Source organism: Phoxinus phoxinus (genome assembly GCF_949152265.1).
Source record: "Phoxinus phoxinus genome assembly, chromosome: 20".
NCBI lineage: Eukaryota > Metazoa > Chordata > Actinopteri > Cypriniformes > Leuciscidae > Phoxinus > Phoxinus phoxinus.
The window spans coordinates 15,015,345-15,033,720 of NC_136895.1; the positions used below are offsets into that span (position 1 = coordinate 15,015,345).

General features: G+C 39.0%; 4 protein-coding genes across 4 annotated transcripts; 2 read left to right on the plus strand and 2 right to left on the minus strand.

The window, feature by feature from the left end:
• Window positions 1–2,499: 2,499 nt before the first annotated feature.
• On the plus strand, window positions 2,500–6,092 carry amh (anti-Mullerian hormone). Its single transcript, XM_079594137.1, has 7 exons — window positions 2,500–2,783; window positions 3,212–3,505; window positions 3,618–3,787; window positions 3,998–4,109; window positions 4,195–4,330; window positions 4,478–4,908; window positions 5,550–6,092. The coding sequence occupies exons 1-7, from the start codon at window positions 2,666–2,668 to the stop codon at window positions 5,969–5,971; spliced, it is 1,683 nt and encodes a 560-aa protein (XP_079450263.1). The 5' UTR covers window positions 2,500–2,665; the 3' UTR covers window positions 5,972–6,092.
• A 157-nt stretch (window positions 6,093–6,249) lies between these two features.
• Window positions 6,250–7,910, minus strand: LOC306988924 (uncharacterized protein). Its single transcript, XM_079594139.1, has 5 exons — window positions 7,821–7,910; window positions 7,544–7,578; window positions 7,266–7,400; window positions 6,538–6,614; window positions 6,250–6,468 (listed from the first exon to the last, which is right to left on the minus strand). Coding segments are annotated over exons 2-5 (384 nt in total). The 5' UTR covers window positions 7,545–7,578; window positions 7,821–7,910; the 3' UTR covers window positions 6,250–6,297.
• Window positions 7,911–8,408: 498 nt separating this feature from the next.
• oaz1a (ornithine decarboxylase antizyme 1a) lies at window positions 8,409–12,583 on the plus strand. The gene is given in 6 exon segments (XM_079594138.1): window positions 8,409–8,587; window positions 10,707–10,752; window positions 10,754–10,840; window positions 11,510–11,685; window positions 11,771–11,856; window positions 11,943–12,583. Coding segments are annotated over 6 exon segments (651 nt in total). The 5' UTR covers window positions 8,409–8,468; the 3' UTR covers window positions 12,080–12,583.
• A 174-nt stretch (window positions 12,584–12,757) lies between these two features.
• On the minus strand, window positions 12,758–16,123 carry LOC306988921 (inactive tyrosine-protein kinase PRAG1). Its single transcript, XM_079594136.1, has 4 exons — window positions 15,913–16,123; window positions 15,595–15,746; window positions 14,671–15,182; window positions 12,758–14,249 (listed from the first exon to the last, which is right to left on the minus strand). The coding sequence occupies exons 1-4, from the start codon at window positions 15,990–15,992 to the stop codon at window positions 13,209–13,211; spliced, it is 1,785 nt and encodes a 594-aa protein (XP_079450262.1). The 5' UTR covers window positions 15,993–16,123; the 3' UTR covers window positions 12,758–13,208.
• Between the last annotated feature and the right edge of the window lie 2,253 nt (window positions 16,124–18,376).

Below are 18,376 nucleotides of genomic sequence, written 5' to 3' on the forward strand. Positions count from 1 at the left end.
CTGTTTAATAGACTATGGTGTATAATAATATAAAAAAAAATTGTGTAAATGGTCTCTCTGTCCAATTAACATGAGGACATTTTATTGAAATAGGATATTGACCATTAAATGAATTAATTGTTACCAGCACTGAGGGTATTTTTTTTGTTGTAATTAATAGTCAATGTTAATGTGTGTTTTGATTATCGTTGCGACTGTTTATCAATGATGGTTTTATTATGATTTCATAATCCTGAGCATTTGGATACTCTTCAGAACAGTATGATGGTGCTCTCCTACACTTTAAACAAGGAAAATGCAGCTATGAAATTCATGCACCTTACATTGTGAGGGGTAAACATTTAATAAACGTCAATGCAAGCTTTGCTTTGTGACGTCTCATTTGAACTCTTTCGTCTATTGTCCAGATGCTGTCTCCTGTTTGGGTGGAAATTAAGCTCTTCTTGAAATCGATGTTAAGCTATTTAAGAGGATAACAGATCGTAATTCTTGATGTTGCTTTTTCTCAGGTACGTGTTTAAGGTTGTGCGTTGCAAAAGGCAACTCAAGTCCTTTCGCATGTTATAAATAGATTTACAAATATGTTACATTTATGTCAATTTGGATGTCTAAATGTGTAAATTCATATAGGTTGGTCTAGTGTCTCAGGAACATCAGTTCTAGCTTTAATAGGGTTGCATATTAAAAGGAATGTTGAAAATATTGGCTAGCTGATAGATATAAATGAAAATTAATTTGCTTTACTGCACATTACCTGTGATAGAAAGTTTCACTGAACAGTCATTTTTAATATGCCATCTCAAAGGTCGTAATTTGCCCTTAAGTTATTAGAATGAATTTGAAAGATATGCATTCCTATTTTCAATGAATCACATTCTTATGTTTTTTCATTATTCAGCAGAAATATCACAGGATAATTGTGTAACAACAGTAAACTCTTGCGGTGTCAGATTTGTGTTGGTGCTTTTAATCAAAAGGAATTTAGTTGACAAGGTTTTAAATCTCAGCTTTTTGTTAATAAAGAGTTTCTAATAAAAGCTCAGTTTGATCCATTTTTTTTTCATTGCCTTCCTTTCATTATGTACGAAGATTAATGTCCAGCTGGCAAAGGTAATTTAGCAATAAAACAATCACAATCCAATTTAAAAATAATCAGAGGCAATGCAAGTGACCTTTGTGAAGGTCACTACACGTGATCATTTATTAATGTCCTTTCTGTGGCTGCATATGTGGGCCTGCTGATAAGTAAAGATGATATTTGTTGAATATAATTTGAAAAGAATGCAATGGTGTTGATATACAATGAAGATTCCTGAAATCCCGTGCAACAACAAATAAAAAAATAGAAATAAATGTACCTTGTGTTCTTTTGTGTTCTTGCAAAACAGACTTAAAATAGACTTGAGAAATATTTATACAGCCTCTGTATGATCTCTTTCAATGTGTCAGTATAGAATCATGAATTACAGCTTTTAAAATGCAAAAGTGTTTGAGTTCTGTAAAAACGCATCACACATAATACAAAAAACAGAGTACGGTTGTAAGCATTTAAGAAATACCCCTTGTACTTTCATCAAGAATTCCAGATATGGTAAACTTTCTAGCAATTCGTCCTAGAAAGTTGTTCTCAGCCATTCTTTCGGCTAAAAGATACCTGCCTTATCTCTTGGGACTGGTCAAACATCTATCAGACCAGCGCTAGAGGGACCTTGAAAGTCTGGAAAACATGTGCAGCTGTGCGTCTTCCAGAGATCAGAGCTAGGAGTAACAAGAGGACTATTGTAGCTGTTCCTTTTGACAATCTGTAATTTACCCAAATCAGTCTTTAGCACTTTTTTATTTACGAGCCGTTTGCTTTAATGTAAGAAAACATAGATATGGAAATATAGGAGCATTCAGAAACGGTACAAGCCTAGGTTCAAAAGCACATGCACTATCCACTGCAAAAGAACGAGCCATGGATAAGGCACCAGCGAATTTAGGGGGACCATTTTAGCAATAAGAGAACTAAACCATTGCAGAAAGTTGTGCAACTTTTAAGCCAATGTGAATCTCACTGGAGTTTTGCAGTACAGAGTTGACCATGTAGACATAACTGTGCCCTGGTTTCTTGTTTAAGTTTATGGATCCACTCCTTGCAGGATTTAAACCTACACCCTTTTGGTTACCGGCTCAGATATGCCCTAGACATTTAATCAAGTCAAGAACAAAATACAGTTCCTCCAGATCCGAGGTGCGCAGCGCAATATAAGACAACTTACAATGGGGGTAACACAAATGTGCCCGAAGAAGTCACTCTGGGAAGTCTTAACTGTTTGGGAATGAAATAAGGAAAGGGGTGTACAAATTTAAGAATAGAACTTTGTTGCAATTTGGATCAAACTGTTATCCGCTACTACAGCTGGGGTCTACACAGTATTCCATTGTCTGGATGAGTTCCTCCTCCATCTTATCAAAGCTCAAAGGCATGTGATGTTCATTCACTTTCCCCTGAAATTCACACGTTGACTTGCATGCTTTGAATACCCAGCGTTACTCCAAGGACGCGATTTCTTGGCTGGCTGGTTTCAGGAGAGCAGGAGGAGGAGGTGTGTATAAAAGTCATCCCTGCTGCTGACCCACCCCAAAACAAGTGTTGGATTTCTCTGTGAATGAATGAGAGAAGATGCTTTTCCAGGCAAAATTTTGGTTGATGATGCTTCTGACTGTGGCGACTGGGTCATATGGTGCCACAGTGGGACACAAAGAGCCGGACAACACGCCGAAAGTCACTCCGCTATCAGGTCAGTCCCTTCCATATGTCCCGTACCTGTGTCTCCGTGTGCATTAATGGAATTGTTTAGCATTTTCTCACAGATCAATGAACTTGCTAAAGTAATAGCTTGTACCTTCGATGTTGTTATGATAGTGGTTTGTTATGTTTTCTTGATTATATTTTTTGGACTTCCCTGAAGTGGTTGCAGGGGTTTAGGAATCATTTGACAAATTTGAGGAACACATAAAGGCAAGGGTGTCCAGTCCCGCTCCCAGAGGGCATAGTTTAGATCCGAAACACTCGCCTGGAAGTTTCTAGTGATCATAAAGACTTTGATTAGCTGCTGGAAGGTGGCCCTGCAGGAGCGGGATTGGGTTACTTAACTCTCCAAACGGGGAAGGATAACTTTAGGTGACACTTTTTCTGCCCATGAATGGTTGTCTAATTGACCAACAGGATTGAATGGAGATGAGCGAGAAGTCAGAGATACGGCATGCGCCAGTGAACAGCCAGTTGGCCCACCTGCCCTGTCAACACAAGCCACCGAAGATGTGCCAAGTGAGCAACAAGCTCACAGTCATGCCATAGATGACTTCCTGTCAGCCCTGAATGGAGAGAGTGAACTGGACAGGATTAACTTCCAGCACTTTGGAATATGTTCGCCCGAAGCGCCAGGTTTGCAGGTTTCACGTCTAGTTCAGAATGTGCAACAAAACCGAAATGGCCTCAAGGGTGTACACGCAACTGAAGGTAAATACATTTTTCTTTCATCCATACATTTTATTTCCAGCTAAACCCTTGTTTTAGTTGGATGTTTGTCCAGTTGACACCATTAGTTGAGTTGTGGTTAATGTTTTAATAGATGTTTGGGATGCTGAGCAGGAGGGAGAGATGACTTTAACCCTCACATTCCCAAGACATGCCCAACCGACCAACCAGGCTTCCGTAGCGCTCCTGTTTAATGTCGATCCCATTAAAGGAGACGGTTTGAGAGTGACATTCAACAGTCATTCCATTCATCCAAATACACAGGTCAACCTCATGATAATGATTTCTATATTTCTGACTTATTGACAATGATGGTAGATGGAAAGGGGGAAGCAGGACTTTTTAACTCATATTGCTAGCATGAGCATCAAAGCTCAATATGTAAAATTAGGGTGTGCTAAGCACTACACCGTGGCTCCAAGCATATTTTAAGTTGCCATCATGTGTTTTTTTCTCTGGTTATTTGATTTTCAGATGGTTTGCATTTCTGAGGCCACACGTTTCCTGATTCTTACGGGAGGACACAGTCATGCCCACGTTCACCTTAAGCTGAGTGTAACAGTTGAGGCATGGAAGAATGAAAGTGGTGAGACCATTTTTCATACCAAAAACAGACTACTCTAATGAATCCTTTCACACAGCCCATTTGAACCTTTTGCATTACATTTTAGGCTCGAAACCCAGTGTGTCTGAGCTTCAGGAAGTGTTGATGACAAAGGTGAATGGCAGCAGTACTACAATGAGGCCGATCTTACTTTTCCTCTCGGACCGTGATAAGCAAAGGACACCTCATTTAAAATATCACGGGTAAATGATTCACTAGCTAAAGTTTTTTACTGCTCAGTTTAATCCTGCATTATGCGATTAGATAACCAACTATATATGCAGCACAGTATTATTCAGTAAGCTAATATTCCATTCAGAACATTGCCAATGTTTCATTGTTTTCCCCAGAATTCCACTGGACGCGAGACCCCCATCCAGAACTTTTCTTTTCCTTTGCGAGCTGCAGAAGTTCTTGAGTGACGTCCTTCATCAGAAAGGGGGACCGACACCTCAGGATGATGCAAATGCATTCTTTTTGGATACACTGCATTCTCTTCCACCTCTCAGCCTTGGAGTGTCGTCCACAGAGTCCCTCCTATCAGGACTGGTGAACTCCTCCATGCCGACCGTATTTGTCTTCCCCCAGAGGCAGCAAGGCCTGCAAACTCACCGAGTGGAGGTGACCCTAGATTCTCCTCTGCTGTCTGTGCTCAGAATGAGACTGGATGAAGCCATGGCTCAGGTTAGACAGCAGGAAGCGGGGCAAAGGGTGATTGACAGGCTCCAGAAACTGAGTGAACTAAGTGCCGTTTCTCCAGATGGAGAGGACGATGAAGCAGGTGAGCCTACATTTTTTTCATATACACTAATGGTCAAAATCTAGAATGCACTCTTTAAGAGACAACCTGTAGTATGTTGATACAGCTAAAAAATCAACGATATTCTTTTGACGATATTTGTGCTGAAATGGGTAGCACAAATATTTTTTTCTGACAAACTGTAACTTCAACCAAACAGCCATCAGGGCCAATTAGATTTGATTTAATGAGATTTTTAGATAATTTAAAAACCAATTGAACTCACAGAAAATTGTTTTCATTTAAATGCACCAATACAACCATAGTTACCTACATATTTAACTTTTTTTTTTTACATAGATTTTTTAATACATGTAAAATTTGTGTGAGATGCCAATAAATAATTTAATAATGATTTCATATCAATTTACCGAAGCGAACAGATTGAACTGACTCATAATGAATAAGTCTTGCCAACTTTAAATCAGAAATGCTATGAAAACATGTCTTGACTTAAATCTCTCATACTCTAGAATTTCGGGGAGACAATGATACATCTTGAAACTAGTGTATTGACGGAAACTAATAGCTAATAAATATTAAAAATATCACCCAGCCCTATATGTTACCATTGAATTGCATCTAAAATATTATGATTCATTCAAACTATGATTTATTTATAGTCACTAAGGACCACAAAGAAGCGCAGTACCGGTCTGTGCTGCTGCTGAAGGCCCTGCAGACGGTTCTCAGTACCTGGGAGGCGGAAAGAGCCCAGAGGGCAGCCAGAGCGGACGAGGACAGCCCATCAACGCCCAGTCAGTGTCGGCTTCAGAGCTTAACCGTGTCCTTGAGGAAGTTCTTTCTTGAGCCCTCCCAGGCCAACATCAACAACTGCGAAGGAGTGTGTGGTTTCCCACTGAACAACGCCAACAACCACGCCGTCCTCCTTAACAGCCATATCCAGAGCGGCCATCCTGTCAATCGCTCTCTCTGCTGTGTACCGGTGGACTATGACGACCTGTGTGTGATCGAGCTGGAGAGCGAGGGCACCAACATCTCCTTCAAAACCAACGTGGTGGCGACCAAGTGTGAATGTCGCTGACGGCCTTACTTGCTCTTTGAAATGCGTTTATGTATGCATATATTGCAATATATGAATAAAATCTCATACATCTGCATTTATTTTTGCCTGTAAATACACAATAAAGCTCTCAGTTTTACAAAATGACTTGGTACATGTGTAAACATAAGCTGTCATTTGAAGTGTAAATTAGGTCATTAGAGGGGAAAATATACATATTCAGTGATATCAAAATGTTACAGGCGGTTTTAAGTTTATATAAATCACATTTCAGATGAAGGTTATATATTTATTTTCTATATATAGGCTATATTTAATCCAAATCATAATTTTTGGGATATTACAGACTATTCCCTTTCCTTGAGTAGTCCTTTAGCCATTTCCTTGTTACGGATCTTCCGTGGTCCGACCTTCTCTCCATCCTGTCGTGTTCTTGCTGCTCTTTTCTTTCTAAACTCTTCGAGTTCATCCTCAGATCTCCAGTTCCAAAACGCAAAGGTGTACCACCATGAATCAGGCTACGGCAAAAATAGGTAAAATTTAGAAACTATGAACAAAGTGAAAACAGTTCAAGACATGAGACTTACCTCTGCTGTCAGATCACCGGCCTGAAGCTCTGATCCAGCTTCATCTTCTGTCACTTCAAAGTATGGCTCTATTGTCTCTGTAACACATTAAAACACCATAAACACTCGTTCTGATTGGTCAGTTGTGACAGTGTGGGGACACTAAGATTTTAATGTTTTTGAAACAAATCGTATACTTATCAAGTCTGCATATATTTGACCAACAATACAGTAATATTGTGAACCGTTCTATTTTAATTCATTTATTCCTGATGGCAAAGCTGTATTTTCAACATTTTAGCACATGATCCTTAAGAAATAATTATAATATTCTGATTTGGTGCTCAAGAAACATTTTTTTAAATTATTATCAATGTTGAAAACATTTTTCGTGTGGAAACCGTGGTACATTTCTTCAGGTTTCTTTGAAGAATATAGGAATATAGGAAGTTCAAAAGAACAATACATCTTTTTTTAACGTTAAAAATGTATTTTCTGTCACTTTTGATCAATGTTGCTATATACAAGAATGAACTGACCCCAAACCTTTGAACGACAGTAAGTATAGCCGTGAAATTAACAGAATGATGTACAGTAAATCGTTTATGACAAGAACAAACCTCTTCAGGATGATACAACTATACAAGACACCTCAGGCGCTGACGGTTTATTTTGCAATAACAATTGACTAGCTGCACACTACATGCACACATAAACAACCGCATGATGACTCACATTCAAGAATTCACCTTGTACTATCTCAACCCCAGAGTTGACCACCACGATGACCATGGCCACTAATATACAGCGGTTCAGAGTGACGCCTTTCCATGGATTTTGCACCTTACTCAAGGATTCCACAGGAAATATGCGCCGATATTTCACTGTCGAATGGAGATGGTTGAGTAACTCAGAAATTAAGTGTAACACTCTTAATACAGCGAATAAGACTGACATTCAAAATCAAATCGTGCATATATTTTTTAAAATCACAAATGAGACCCCACTGCGGGTTAGGGATACATACTTGCTCAGATGATCCTTTCTGGATGTTTCTGTGGACTTGAAGATTAGAATGTTTGTCACAAAACGTCCATGAGGTATTACATATCTTACACTTACATTTACAACTATTTAAACTTCTGTTATTGACTAAAATTCCTAAAGATGTAAGTCTAGCAAAACACCAGGAGGATCTGTAGCACCGAAAGTAGGCCTACAAAACTATGAGTGCTAATAAGTCTAAGAACAAACAATCAAAATAACAGCATTAGACTGTTCGTAGTTAAACGTGCAGTTCTTACCAGGCAAAGCATGAGTGCATGCAAAAACTGAGGTGTCTCAAGTTCTTCCGAGCCCTGATGGACAGGCACAGCTGCGACTTCATTATAAAATACAAGCATGTGATTTTGCATGGCCTATTTGCAATCTTGAATTGAATGTTGGTATTATTTATGCTCATACATACAACACAAACGACCTCAAGAAAAATTTCAAGAGATTTTTCCATAAACATTATTCATATTTTTAGTTAATAATTAATTCAGTTATATATAAATTATAATTGAATCTTAGTTATAGTACATCTTGCACTGCTACTAATGTTGAATGCGTAACAATGACAATTGTGCTTAATTATTGACAGATTATGTAACTCCGTTAGAAAGCCTGTAAATTAGCCTATTTTCAATTCATTATAATCCTATTCTAGTTTTACATACTGCACACATGTGAGTTTATAAATCAGACATTAAGCCTATTATCGCGAATGTGACTACATTCTATTTTAATTTGTTTATTTCTAGTCGGAGCTTATTTGTTTGTTTGAACGCATGACGTAACGTATAAGCCACGCCCATTCGTGTTCCGAGTATAAATACTGCGGGCCTACACAGCATTACACATTCAGTCGGAGCACGGAGAGAGAAGAGTCGGGCCTTGACGTTGGCCGGATGGTTAAATCCAACCTCCAGACGATCCTGAATAGCCACTGTTTTGTCAGAGAAAAAGAGAGTAATATATCCAAGATGCCAGTGATCGAAATGACCCGTAATAAACCCGAGAATGAAAGGTAATGTGGGACTTTAATCTAGCTCGCTCGCTTGAGGCCTTGTTTTAGCAGTACAGCCTACCGAGCTTTAAATTATGACGAAATACACTTTAATGTTTGTACGCCTTATTGTTTTTGTTATTTTGCTAGCAGAATGAGACTTAAGTCTATCCACCTGTCAAAACTATTTTAAATAAAGTTAATTAAAAATAAAGAATTATTGTTAAATATCACGTGAGAAAGCCTCGCAATTCAGGTAGGATTGTGTTGTCAGTCACTGGCTAGAATGATTGACAGGCCCGTTGCCAGGTAACAGGTTTTCGCGTTCGTAGAACATTCGAGAAACGTCCAAATCACCCATTCAAACTGTCGTTATTTCCAACGTCTGTTTAAGTGCATTTAGCTGTAGATGCGGTCTCAGTTTGGCTTTCGAGTCAATCATCGGTTTTTTAAACCTCGTTCTCTACCTCATAACATTTTTATTTATGATTTCCATTTTATTGACCCCAGTTTAGCGCATTTATTCAGGTGTCGCACAGCTCAACAAGTGATTGACGGGTACGTTAGATGTTCGTGAGGTGGCTAACGTTTCAATGCTAACGTTAGCTGGCAAAGCGAAAACAGTCAGGGGAATTGCTTTTGTGTCAATGCTAAGATGTTTTATGAATTATATATTGAGTAAGAATTTTAGTTCTCATTTAAACGAGAAACTTTCCACAATGTTTGTTTAATCTGTTTTGAAGCGGATTGAAATGTGCTAAGTTAATAATTTAAACGTCGCCTCGCCCATCTCCCCTTGTTTGTTCATCTATCATGCGTCGTTGCTGAACTGAATGGAGAACCATAATGCTTTTAAAAGATTATTTCAGAAGACTTAATACCAATTAAGTTTTCCCTTGTGTAGTATTAAGTTAACTTGATTTAAAACTGCTCAATGAATCCATGAGTTTAATATGAAAATGTTTTGTATAAAGGAAAATGTGGCTCAGTCTGCATTGTGATTTTTAGATGTAGGCATGTCTTAACTTGTACTGGGGCATATAGGGTTTTATAACCGGTTACCTCTTGTATTCTTTTTGATTGGACCATATCCATTTATGTCTTAAATGCTTTAACGCGTCACAAACCACAGGTCTTAAGTAACCCCTATTACTCAGTCTAAAATGTCGGTGTTCATTCACCTGCTACAAGCTGTTGTGTAACCACTGCTCATACCCTCCCACACGACCCAGCATCTGTAACGGGCTCGCTATGTCCCATGTGAGTGTAGAGTACGGTAATCTGATTTCAGGGTTTATTAGGCTGTTTTCAATGGAACACACAAGACCAAAACTGCCCTCACATGTGGTACTGAATTGAATGGAGGTTTCTCTGGTTTCGCAGATGCATCCATTAATTTTTGGTCTGTTTATTAAAGATTTTCATTGACCCAACTGCTGCCCGCACTTGGAATAAACAGAACTATATCGTCTGTTGGTGTGGATGCTAATATAGTTACATTTACAGTTGGAAAGCATGAAGAAAACTAATATTTTCATTCAAACAACCCCAATTGTGACCCTGGACCACAAATCCAGTCTTGTCAATTTTTTTTAAAATTGAGATTTATACGTCATCTGAAAGAATATCTTCATGAATCATGATCTTTACTTAATATCCTAATGATTTTTGGCATAAAAACCAAAATCAATCATTTTGACCCATACAGTGTATTGTTGGCTATTGTCACATATACCCGTGCGACTTATGACTAGTTTTGTGGTCCAGGGTCACAATTTCATAATAAAAAAAAAACTTGTTATTGTTATAATTCTATTTGTGTTGGGAAAAAAATCTTGTCTTTGCAAAAAGTTTATTTTGACATTTAAACGGAAATGGATCAAAGGCATCATGCTGCTTCCTCACCTAGTCGGACAGCTACTGTCTCTCTGCATTTTTATATATATATATATATATAAACAAAAACAAAAAAACATTTAATCAATGTTGTAACACCCAGCGTATGGAACCTTTGGGATTGCCGTCATGTTCTACCAGTTGAGCTACTGGAACTTACTAGTCTATTGTTCATTAATTTGTACTTATTATATGCTGTTGTCATGCTCTCTGTTAACAAGTATGTTGTGTTTCCTGGTTACAGCTCCCATCGCTGCAGTAACCCGTGTCCGGGGCCTCTGTGGTGTTCCTGATGTCCCTCACCCACCCCTGAAGATCCCAGGTGGGCGAGGGAATGATCAGCGGGATCACAGTCTTTCAGCAAAGCTATTCTATTCTGTGAGTGCAGAGGTTTGGGTCACATTTCACATCACATGAAAGTCAATTTGTGTGAACAAAATACAATTGAAAATTAGAAAAGTATAGAATTAGAGTGAAAACTAAATGTGTAGCCTACATTACTTAAGGCCCATTCACATCAAGAACGATAACTATACCGATGATGTAGTTCTAAAAAGTATTGTAAATATAAACCAAGTCCACGCTACAACGGTAACTTAAATAATATAATGAAATGTTTAAAAAAAACATTTGTTTTATATTTCCACACAAAGCGCGTCATATAGCCTATCGCTCTGCGCTTTAAGAGGAATGTGGGACACGAGCAGGAAAGTCACAGCCCTAGCGAGTGCTTCTAATAAACTGACTGTCTGCTGGTGTGGACGCTAATAGTTATCTTTATAGTTATTGTTCTTGGTGTGAATGGGCTTTAGTCTTTAGAATGTATTCTGCTTAAAGATAGTGTTTGCATGATGTATGCTGTTATCTCACTGTGCAAGGGTCATATCTTATCTACATATTAATCTCATAACTTGAGGTTGGTCATTCCACCTCACCTGACTTATGTTAATGATTTAAATGTCATCCATTGCTTCAATATGTTAAATGACTTTAGCAGTTATTGCCCATAAGTGCATGCATATAACTCTATTTGTGTCCTGTTTGTAGGATGCTCAGTTACTGGTTCTTGAGGAAGCCCCCACGTTGAACAGCCGTGTACGTTTTTTGCTTTTTGAGCGCCGCTGCTCTGTGAGCAAGCACTTAGTTTGGAGGGGGGCACTGAAAGGGGCAAACCTTTACATCGAAATCCCCACTGGTGTCCTCCCTGAAGGGAGCAAAGATAGGTGAGTCAAATGAATGTTATCTTGTGGTTTTTCTTTTTAATACAAAGTTAATTTTGTCTCAACTGGTTCCATTCTTTTGCAACAGTTTTTCACTCTTGCTGGAGTTTGCAGAGGAGAAGTTACAGGTTGACCATGTTTTCATCTGCTTCCATAAGAACCGAGATGACAGAGGTAAGGATTATGGCTTTTATCTCCCTTCATGCCTTTTGTTTGAGTTAGTTGTGCCTATTTTTAACCCTTTCTGCTACCATCTCCAGCATCGCTGCTGCGGACATTCAGTTTCATGGGCTTTGAAATTGTGAGACCGGGTCATCCCCTCGTCCCAACCCGCCCCGACGCTTTCTTCATGGCTTACAGCATCGAAAGAGACACCGACACCGATAGTGACGAATAAGGCTTATCAATCACATTTTGCTTCTAATAACTATGCTGTATCTCACCCAACATGCTGTATCTCACCATTAAAAGAAACGGTATGAATGTCAAATTGACTTTTTTTTTCTTTTTTTTCTTCCCCTGTTAACTACATTGTAGTTCTTGTAAGGGTTGTGCTGTATTTTCAGTCGTATTTGCACTAGTGTAAACGCATTTCTGCAGTGACCATTAGTTTTTAAGCCATTACCACTGGGCTTAACTTCCAATGTAATGGATTCTTTGCTGATTCCCTTTCACCCATTCCCACACTGATCATTTTTAGAACATAATATTTATGGTTAAGATCTCAAGCAACAATGTATGTAGAATCATGGTTTTTATTGCTTATATTTTGATTTCTTTACTGGTGGCTTCAAGTTGTTGTGCTTAATGTGTGCATGAATTTGAGTTTAGTTATGTCTTCAATAGGATTTGTCTGCATGTTTCCTACAGTGTGCAGAATAAAAAAATGCTCACCCTATAACACCGACTTGGTTTTGCTACCTCTCTTCATTTCCACATGCATAATGTCAATTATTATAGTCTCACTGGGTTTTCAGACTTTATTGTCCTCCTAACCCCTGATTTGTAATGTTAATTTTTCCAGGTATTGTTAATAAGTAAACTGCACAAGGTCAACCAACAATAAGCTGATTTTGTAATACATTGTATGTATTGGAGAGGTCTTTACTGTACATTGGATATAATCTGCCCACTGTGAAAATGTAACAGTTGATATGTAACAAGTGTTTCACATAGTAATTTATTTATAGCCATATAAAGTGGGTGAAAAATATTAGAAATGCATATGTACAAAGTGCAGCACATGACATGAAGGGTAAAAATTGTGGCCAAAATTAGTTACATAAAACAGGAGAACTAAATCAAGTGTTGTTTAACTGAAAGATGCATAAAAAATGGATATTTTAGCCATGATGAAATAAGCATTTGTTCTCATGTCATATACAGCAGTATATGAATAACAAATATGCTACAAACTTGTTATTAGCATTCAAAAACTGTTCATTTAGGTTGTATAGCTGAATTATTCAACAGCTATATGTAAGTCTCACTATCTGACAACTGTCATTAACATTTGAATTTTAATGTTAAGCAGGTTTAAAAAAGTCATGAAGGCCCATGTGTTCAGTAATGCGAAACATCGTCTTGGGGTCAGTAAGGGATATATATTGCAGGCAGAGATAGTCTTCCCAGTCCAAGCCATATTGATTCTGGAAGAGTCCCTTCTCGGCAAGCTTGAGGACTAAAAGAGATCGCTTAAGTAGCAGCCAATTAGAAAACACAGAGCTCTCCAGTTGGTTCTGCTGAAAAAGTCCCTGTCGTGGACCCCAAAGTAAGGCCTGGAGGACACCCACCACATCGGCCAATAGTAGCCCAGGTTTCTCAGACGTAAGCTGGGAGACCAGCCGCAGCAATCCTTGAGTGTATGGAGTGTCTTGAGGCACCTTCGACACGGATGAGCAACCGTCAGTGAGATGTAGGCAGTACCTCAGCAAAGTCCCCAACTGGAACTCTTGGGATGTTGCTTCTTGAAAAACATTGTCCTCATAATGTCCTTTCAGTACTAAACGAGGGGTGCCCCACTTCTCCCATAAAGTTTGACAAATATCACTTTTGTGTATTATCTCTTCGGTCACTGTGATCCTGGGTGTACCTTTAGAAGTGTCTGTATTCATGTTCATTTTACTAGGGTATTCCCAAGTGTCAGCCCCCTTGCTCGTGATATGAGGCCACACTAAAGTCGCACTCTGTGGTTTCAGTTCCCTGTTAATTACTTTAAAATGTCCCAGCTGCTGTAGTCCTAGTACCAACTGGAGGGCAAGAAGACAAAGCCTCCTCTCATAAACCTCAGGAAAGCTGGAGTGCAAAGAGTGTCCTTCCTCAACAAAGTCCTCCAGTGTCCCCAATGGAAAGTCTCTTACCACAGTCACACTAAAACCTTTCTCTAGAAGATCAGCCAGGCACACTTCAGTGGTGTCCCCATGTGAAGGCTCTGAAGTTGTCTCAGCATGCTGCAAGGTGGAAGTTTGATTCGTAGCAGTGCATTGTGGGAAATGGACCACTCTTTGCTCAATGTTAGGATGCGGCATGGATATAGCGCAATCTGATACCAAATCTTCTCTGTGAACCTGTCGAAACATTTAGGAGTTGTCTTTAAAATACAAATTTTCTTTTATTCAGTAACATGCAACATGTAGGATTCTCTAGTCCTTTACCCAAAAACTCTGTTGCATTGTGGCTAAATACTTGCCCTTAAATCTAAATAACACATGTCAAACTGTTGGTACTGTTTCTCAACACCTGGCATGATGAAGGAAGTGTGGTTTGAGGGTTTTGTACTGCAAGCTAGGGTTGCCATATAAGGGTGCGTATTCTGCTTGTGGTTCAGGGGCTCGGCCTGGGAATCGTTAATGGCCTACTTAGATCTTTGGATTTAAAACCCTTGTGCACAAAATACACAATTGCGGATTGCTACAGTACCTAACTGGATTCCTTGTAAATCTAATTTAGATTGGTCACTATTTGTAATTGCAGTGTTGATGTCCTTACCTTTGCTGAAAACAGTCTCCCAGGAATCTTCGAACAACGCACCAAGTAGGAAGCATCCCTCTCCGTCCACTGCTCCTCACACAATATAAAGTCATTAGGGTGAGAAGTCTTTGCCATCTCCATTTCCTGTTCATTTAGGAAGATGCTCGATTCAATGTTTTGCAATGTATTCCTGAGAAACTGAAGATAACACTTTTGAATGACCATGGAAACTTGCTCATGGCTCTGGAAGCTTCTGAAGACTCTTTGAAGTTGCTCATCTTGTGTATCAAAGTTCACTCTGTGCAAGGACGGACCTTGATGTAGCTCCACTTGTACCTCTTCCTCTTGTAGTGTAAGTGTGCCATGGAATGGTGCTATCATGTATAATGGATTTTCATAGTTGTAGGTTCCTGTGTGATCCTGGTAAGATGGGTCCAGAGCCTCCGCTGGGAGGGATAGGGTTCTCTTCAGGCTCTTTTTGGGTACTGGAGGAGGAGTTTGATCTGAGAAGAATCTTGCCTGGTGATTTTCTGAGCAACACAACAAGGTCAAAATTACTTCTAGCAGTAGAGCAAACACATGCATTCTCAGATGTGGTGCATGTCATGTGTTATGGAACAATGAAATGAAATTATGTGGAAACTCTCAGTTCCCACAGTGTTGTGAGACACAGACTCTGCGTGGTTTAGTTGTTTGTCTAGTGGCATACTGTATAGGTTTCAGGTGTTACTTCCCTCAAAATACTTACGTAAAAGAAAAAAAGTGTTAAAACAACAAAAAAACATAACCAGAAATGAGGAAGGCTATGCATGTGAAACGTTACAGAATCAAGTTCTCATTTTACTAAGATCCTTATCATTGCTGCAAAACGAACCATTTTGTATTAAACTTTACAAACACACCAGGTTCTTCCAGACAATACCAGACATTAGAAGTGCTCACCATAGCGATGGTGTATTGGACAGTGGGCTGCATTACAGTAAGTAGGAGTGAACACTTCAGCAAATGGAGACACAGGTGTCTGTGGGCCAGACAAGAGTAGATCTCCCACCTTCAGATCTAGATCCTGGATGGAGCTCGAAGTTGACTTGCTCCTAAACATGCGCACATGCGAGTTCACAGAGAAACAACAGAACAAATTACTGGGCTAGACCTGCTTCATTTGTATTCCATTATATTGAGTAACGAGTAACTTTCGTGGTATGATGTTTCCGGTATGACAGCTAGCATGTGTCAAGTCATAACACAAGCATTTCTTACCTGCGCTGTTTGATGGGCAGTGCAGGTGGCGATGCCCCTCCTGACGCTCCCAGTAGAGTGTAGTCTGTTGCTTGATCCATTGAAGTTTAGCGTGTGACAGTGAGAGCGTTCGTGAATGTGCTTTACCCTCCTACAACTGTCAGTTCCTGTAGTTTTCTTCTAGTGCATTAGCACACACACAGTTATCTCACTCAGACATTGCCACAGCATATCTAGCATCTGAGGTTGGCAGCGGAAAAGCTGAGTGCATTTTGTGCACATCTGTTCTCTGTACTTTCAAATAGGACATTTTAAAAGAAGGAACCAGTTTTTGTAAGTTCTAGATTATACCTTTTACTGTCATGGCATGGGATGACATGTTTATTTGCAATCTGTACATGCATTGAGCTACATTTTTGTCAAACATGAATCTAAGGATTTTTTTTTAATTGAGCATTTCTATAAATTGGAGGAATTTTTTAAACTTTGATATTTTATTTGTGTTTTCTACAGCTTAAAGCACACCAGTTACAAACTCATTGCAAAATTGAAGTTGCTTGGAGACAGACTCTGCAAGATTTATCTTCATACACTGTCATCTTTCACTCACTAGAGGACACTGTTGTCCCTTTATAAACCATAAGCAACCTCAAACATGACTTGAGACATAGGCTGCATCAGAAATCGCATACTTCCTTATGTAGAAGGTGAAAACAGTATGTGACAAAAGAAGTATGCAATTCACAGTACTATTAAAGAGTAGGCTAAAAGTACCCAGATGACCTACTACATTTAGTGAGATTCTGAAGTGTGCATACGATAGACACTTTACTGTCTCATGAGGCCACAGGAGAGGATTTATAAATGGCAGTGAAGTGATGTAACTGACACTCGTAGGTCACCTGATAATGACAACATGACAAATGTAGTAAGTCCAGATTACATTCATACTACACACATTCATATTATATAGAACGTACTTTTTAAGCAATCGCAAAATCAGGAGAGTATATGCGATTTTGGACGCAGCCCTTGTGTGCCTGATTTTGGAATGGGCCAGATAAAGACTGGATTCAGTTCAGTTAAACTGGACTTCAGATGATTCAGTTCAATTGGACGGCACCATTTACACAGCACTTTTAACAATGCACAATATCCCAAAGCAGCTTTACAGAGTGGCAAAAGCAGGAGCGAAAACCTCCCCAAGTCTAAGTCTAATAAAAGCTTAGTAGAAACCAAAACACAACCCAGAAGGTAGAGCCAGATAAAAAGTTGTCAAGTTAAGTGTCTATTGGTAAGAAAAAACTTCTGAATGCTGAATAATGATAAGAGTGTGATTGGGTCATATTATGCAAAAAATGTTTTTATACCCCTGCCCTGCTGGTAGATGTTGTAACTACACCGTCTGCATAAACAATCTTTCTCCATTCACAGCCACAGTCAAAATTAGCCATGCATCTGAAAACATTTTCTTTTTTAGCAAAATCACATATATATTGCTAATATTTCATTATATTATTATATATATATATATTTTTTGATGGAATTCTCTTAAAAGTATAGCTAAAATGGATTTAAAAAAAAATCTGAAACAAGTGCAAGCATTTCAGTTAAACTATAAGTCGGTTTGCATGATAGCCTGAAAGTGATGTTTCAATTTCAAAATAAAAACAATGTATTAAACAGGCCTTTAGGATCTGGATCGTTCAGATTTTATTTTCTTCGAAATTCTAAATATATTTGAAACATGAAAAAGTGTTGTCAGACAGAATTTAGAGGCACAGTATGTATGTTTCAATGCTACAGGTCGCTTTTTCAAAACAATAACACATAATGAGAGCGTGGAATCATGGGAGTTGTCGTCTTCTCCTCCACAGCCGATTGAAAGCAATCCGACGGGACTTCGGAAATCATGTTAATCTGTGAGCTAATATATTAAAGTTTTATTAAGGTTACTGTGGTATGAAGCAGGAAGGGAGCGACCCATGCTAACACAGTTACGTTGTGAAGATGTAACCGGACCAGACCATATTCGCCATAGCGACGTACCACATATAACGTTCCAGCGACGTAACTTTGAGATTCCCATAGAGGGTTTTCACCAACCCTCTTGTTCTGGGCGGTGACCCGGATGCGCGGCCATTATGGAGGCACTCGAAAGTAAACAACAGCATGGATTGCACTGTTTATGTACTACTGAACACATTGTTACACTAATAAACCACGGAAAAAACTTGTGGAAGCTACGAAATCATATAGAGAAGGACTTAGTAAGCAGGAAAGAGTGCGGAATTTTGACAAACTAAAGTTAATAAATGGTAAAGATCCGAACGAGCTAGCTTCTCTTGCCTTTACTGCAATTCTTCCTTCTATTTCTTATCCCGACATAGGCTACGTTCAGATTGTCAGTCCAAAAAAGCACATGAAAACAGTACATCAGCTTCAGTCTGAACGCTCTGATCGGATTTCGCGTGATATATGACTC

What these genes read in the sequence shown, in the direction of transcription:
- amh (XM_079594137.1), top strand. Translation starts at nt 2,666, where the DNA reads ATGCTTTTCCAGGCAAAATTTTGGTTGATGATGCTTCTGACTGTGGCG. An exon ending in GAAAGTCACTCCGCTATCAG is followed by an intron (nt 2,784 to 3,211) that starts GTCAGTCCCTTC and finishes ATTGACCAACAG; the next exon opens with GATTGAATGGAGATGAGCGA. An exon ending in TGGAGAGGACGATGAAGCAG is followed by an intron (nt 4,909 to 5,549) that starts GTGAGCCTACAT and finishes ATTTATTTATAG; the next exon opens with TCACTAAGGACCACAAAGAA.
- LOC306988921 (XM_079594136.1), bottom strand. Translation starts at nt 15,992, where the DNA reads ATGGATCAAGCAACAGACTACACTCTACTGGGAGCGTCAGGAGGGGCA. An exon ending in TCCAATACACCATCGCTATG is followed by an intron (nt 15,183 to 15,594) that starts GTGAGCACTTCT and finishes TGTGTTGCTCAG; the next exon opens with AAAATCACCAGGCAAGATTC. An exon ending in GGAGACTGTTTTCAGCAAAG is followed by an intron (nt 14,250 to 14,670) that starts GTAAGGACATCA and finishes ATGTTTCGACAG; the next exon opens with GTTCACAGAGAAGATTTGGT.
- LOC306988924 (XM_079594139.1), bottom strand. An exon ending in TGGGGTTGAGATAGTACAAG is followed by an intron (nt 6,615 to 7,265) that starts GTGAATTCTTGA and finishes AATGTGTTACAG; the next exon opens with AGACAATAGAGCCATACTTT. An exon ending in CCGGTGATCTGACAGCAGAG is followed by an intron (nt 6,469 to 6,537) that starts GTAAGTCTCATG and finishes TTTTTGCCGTAG; the next exon opens with CCTGATTCATGGTGGTACAC.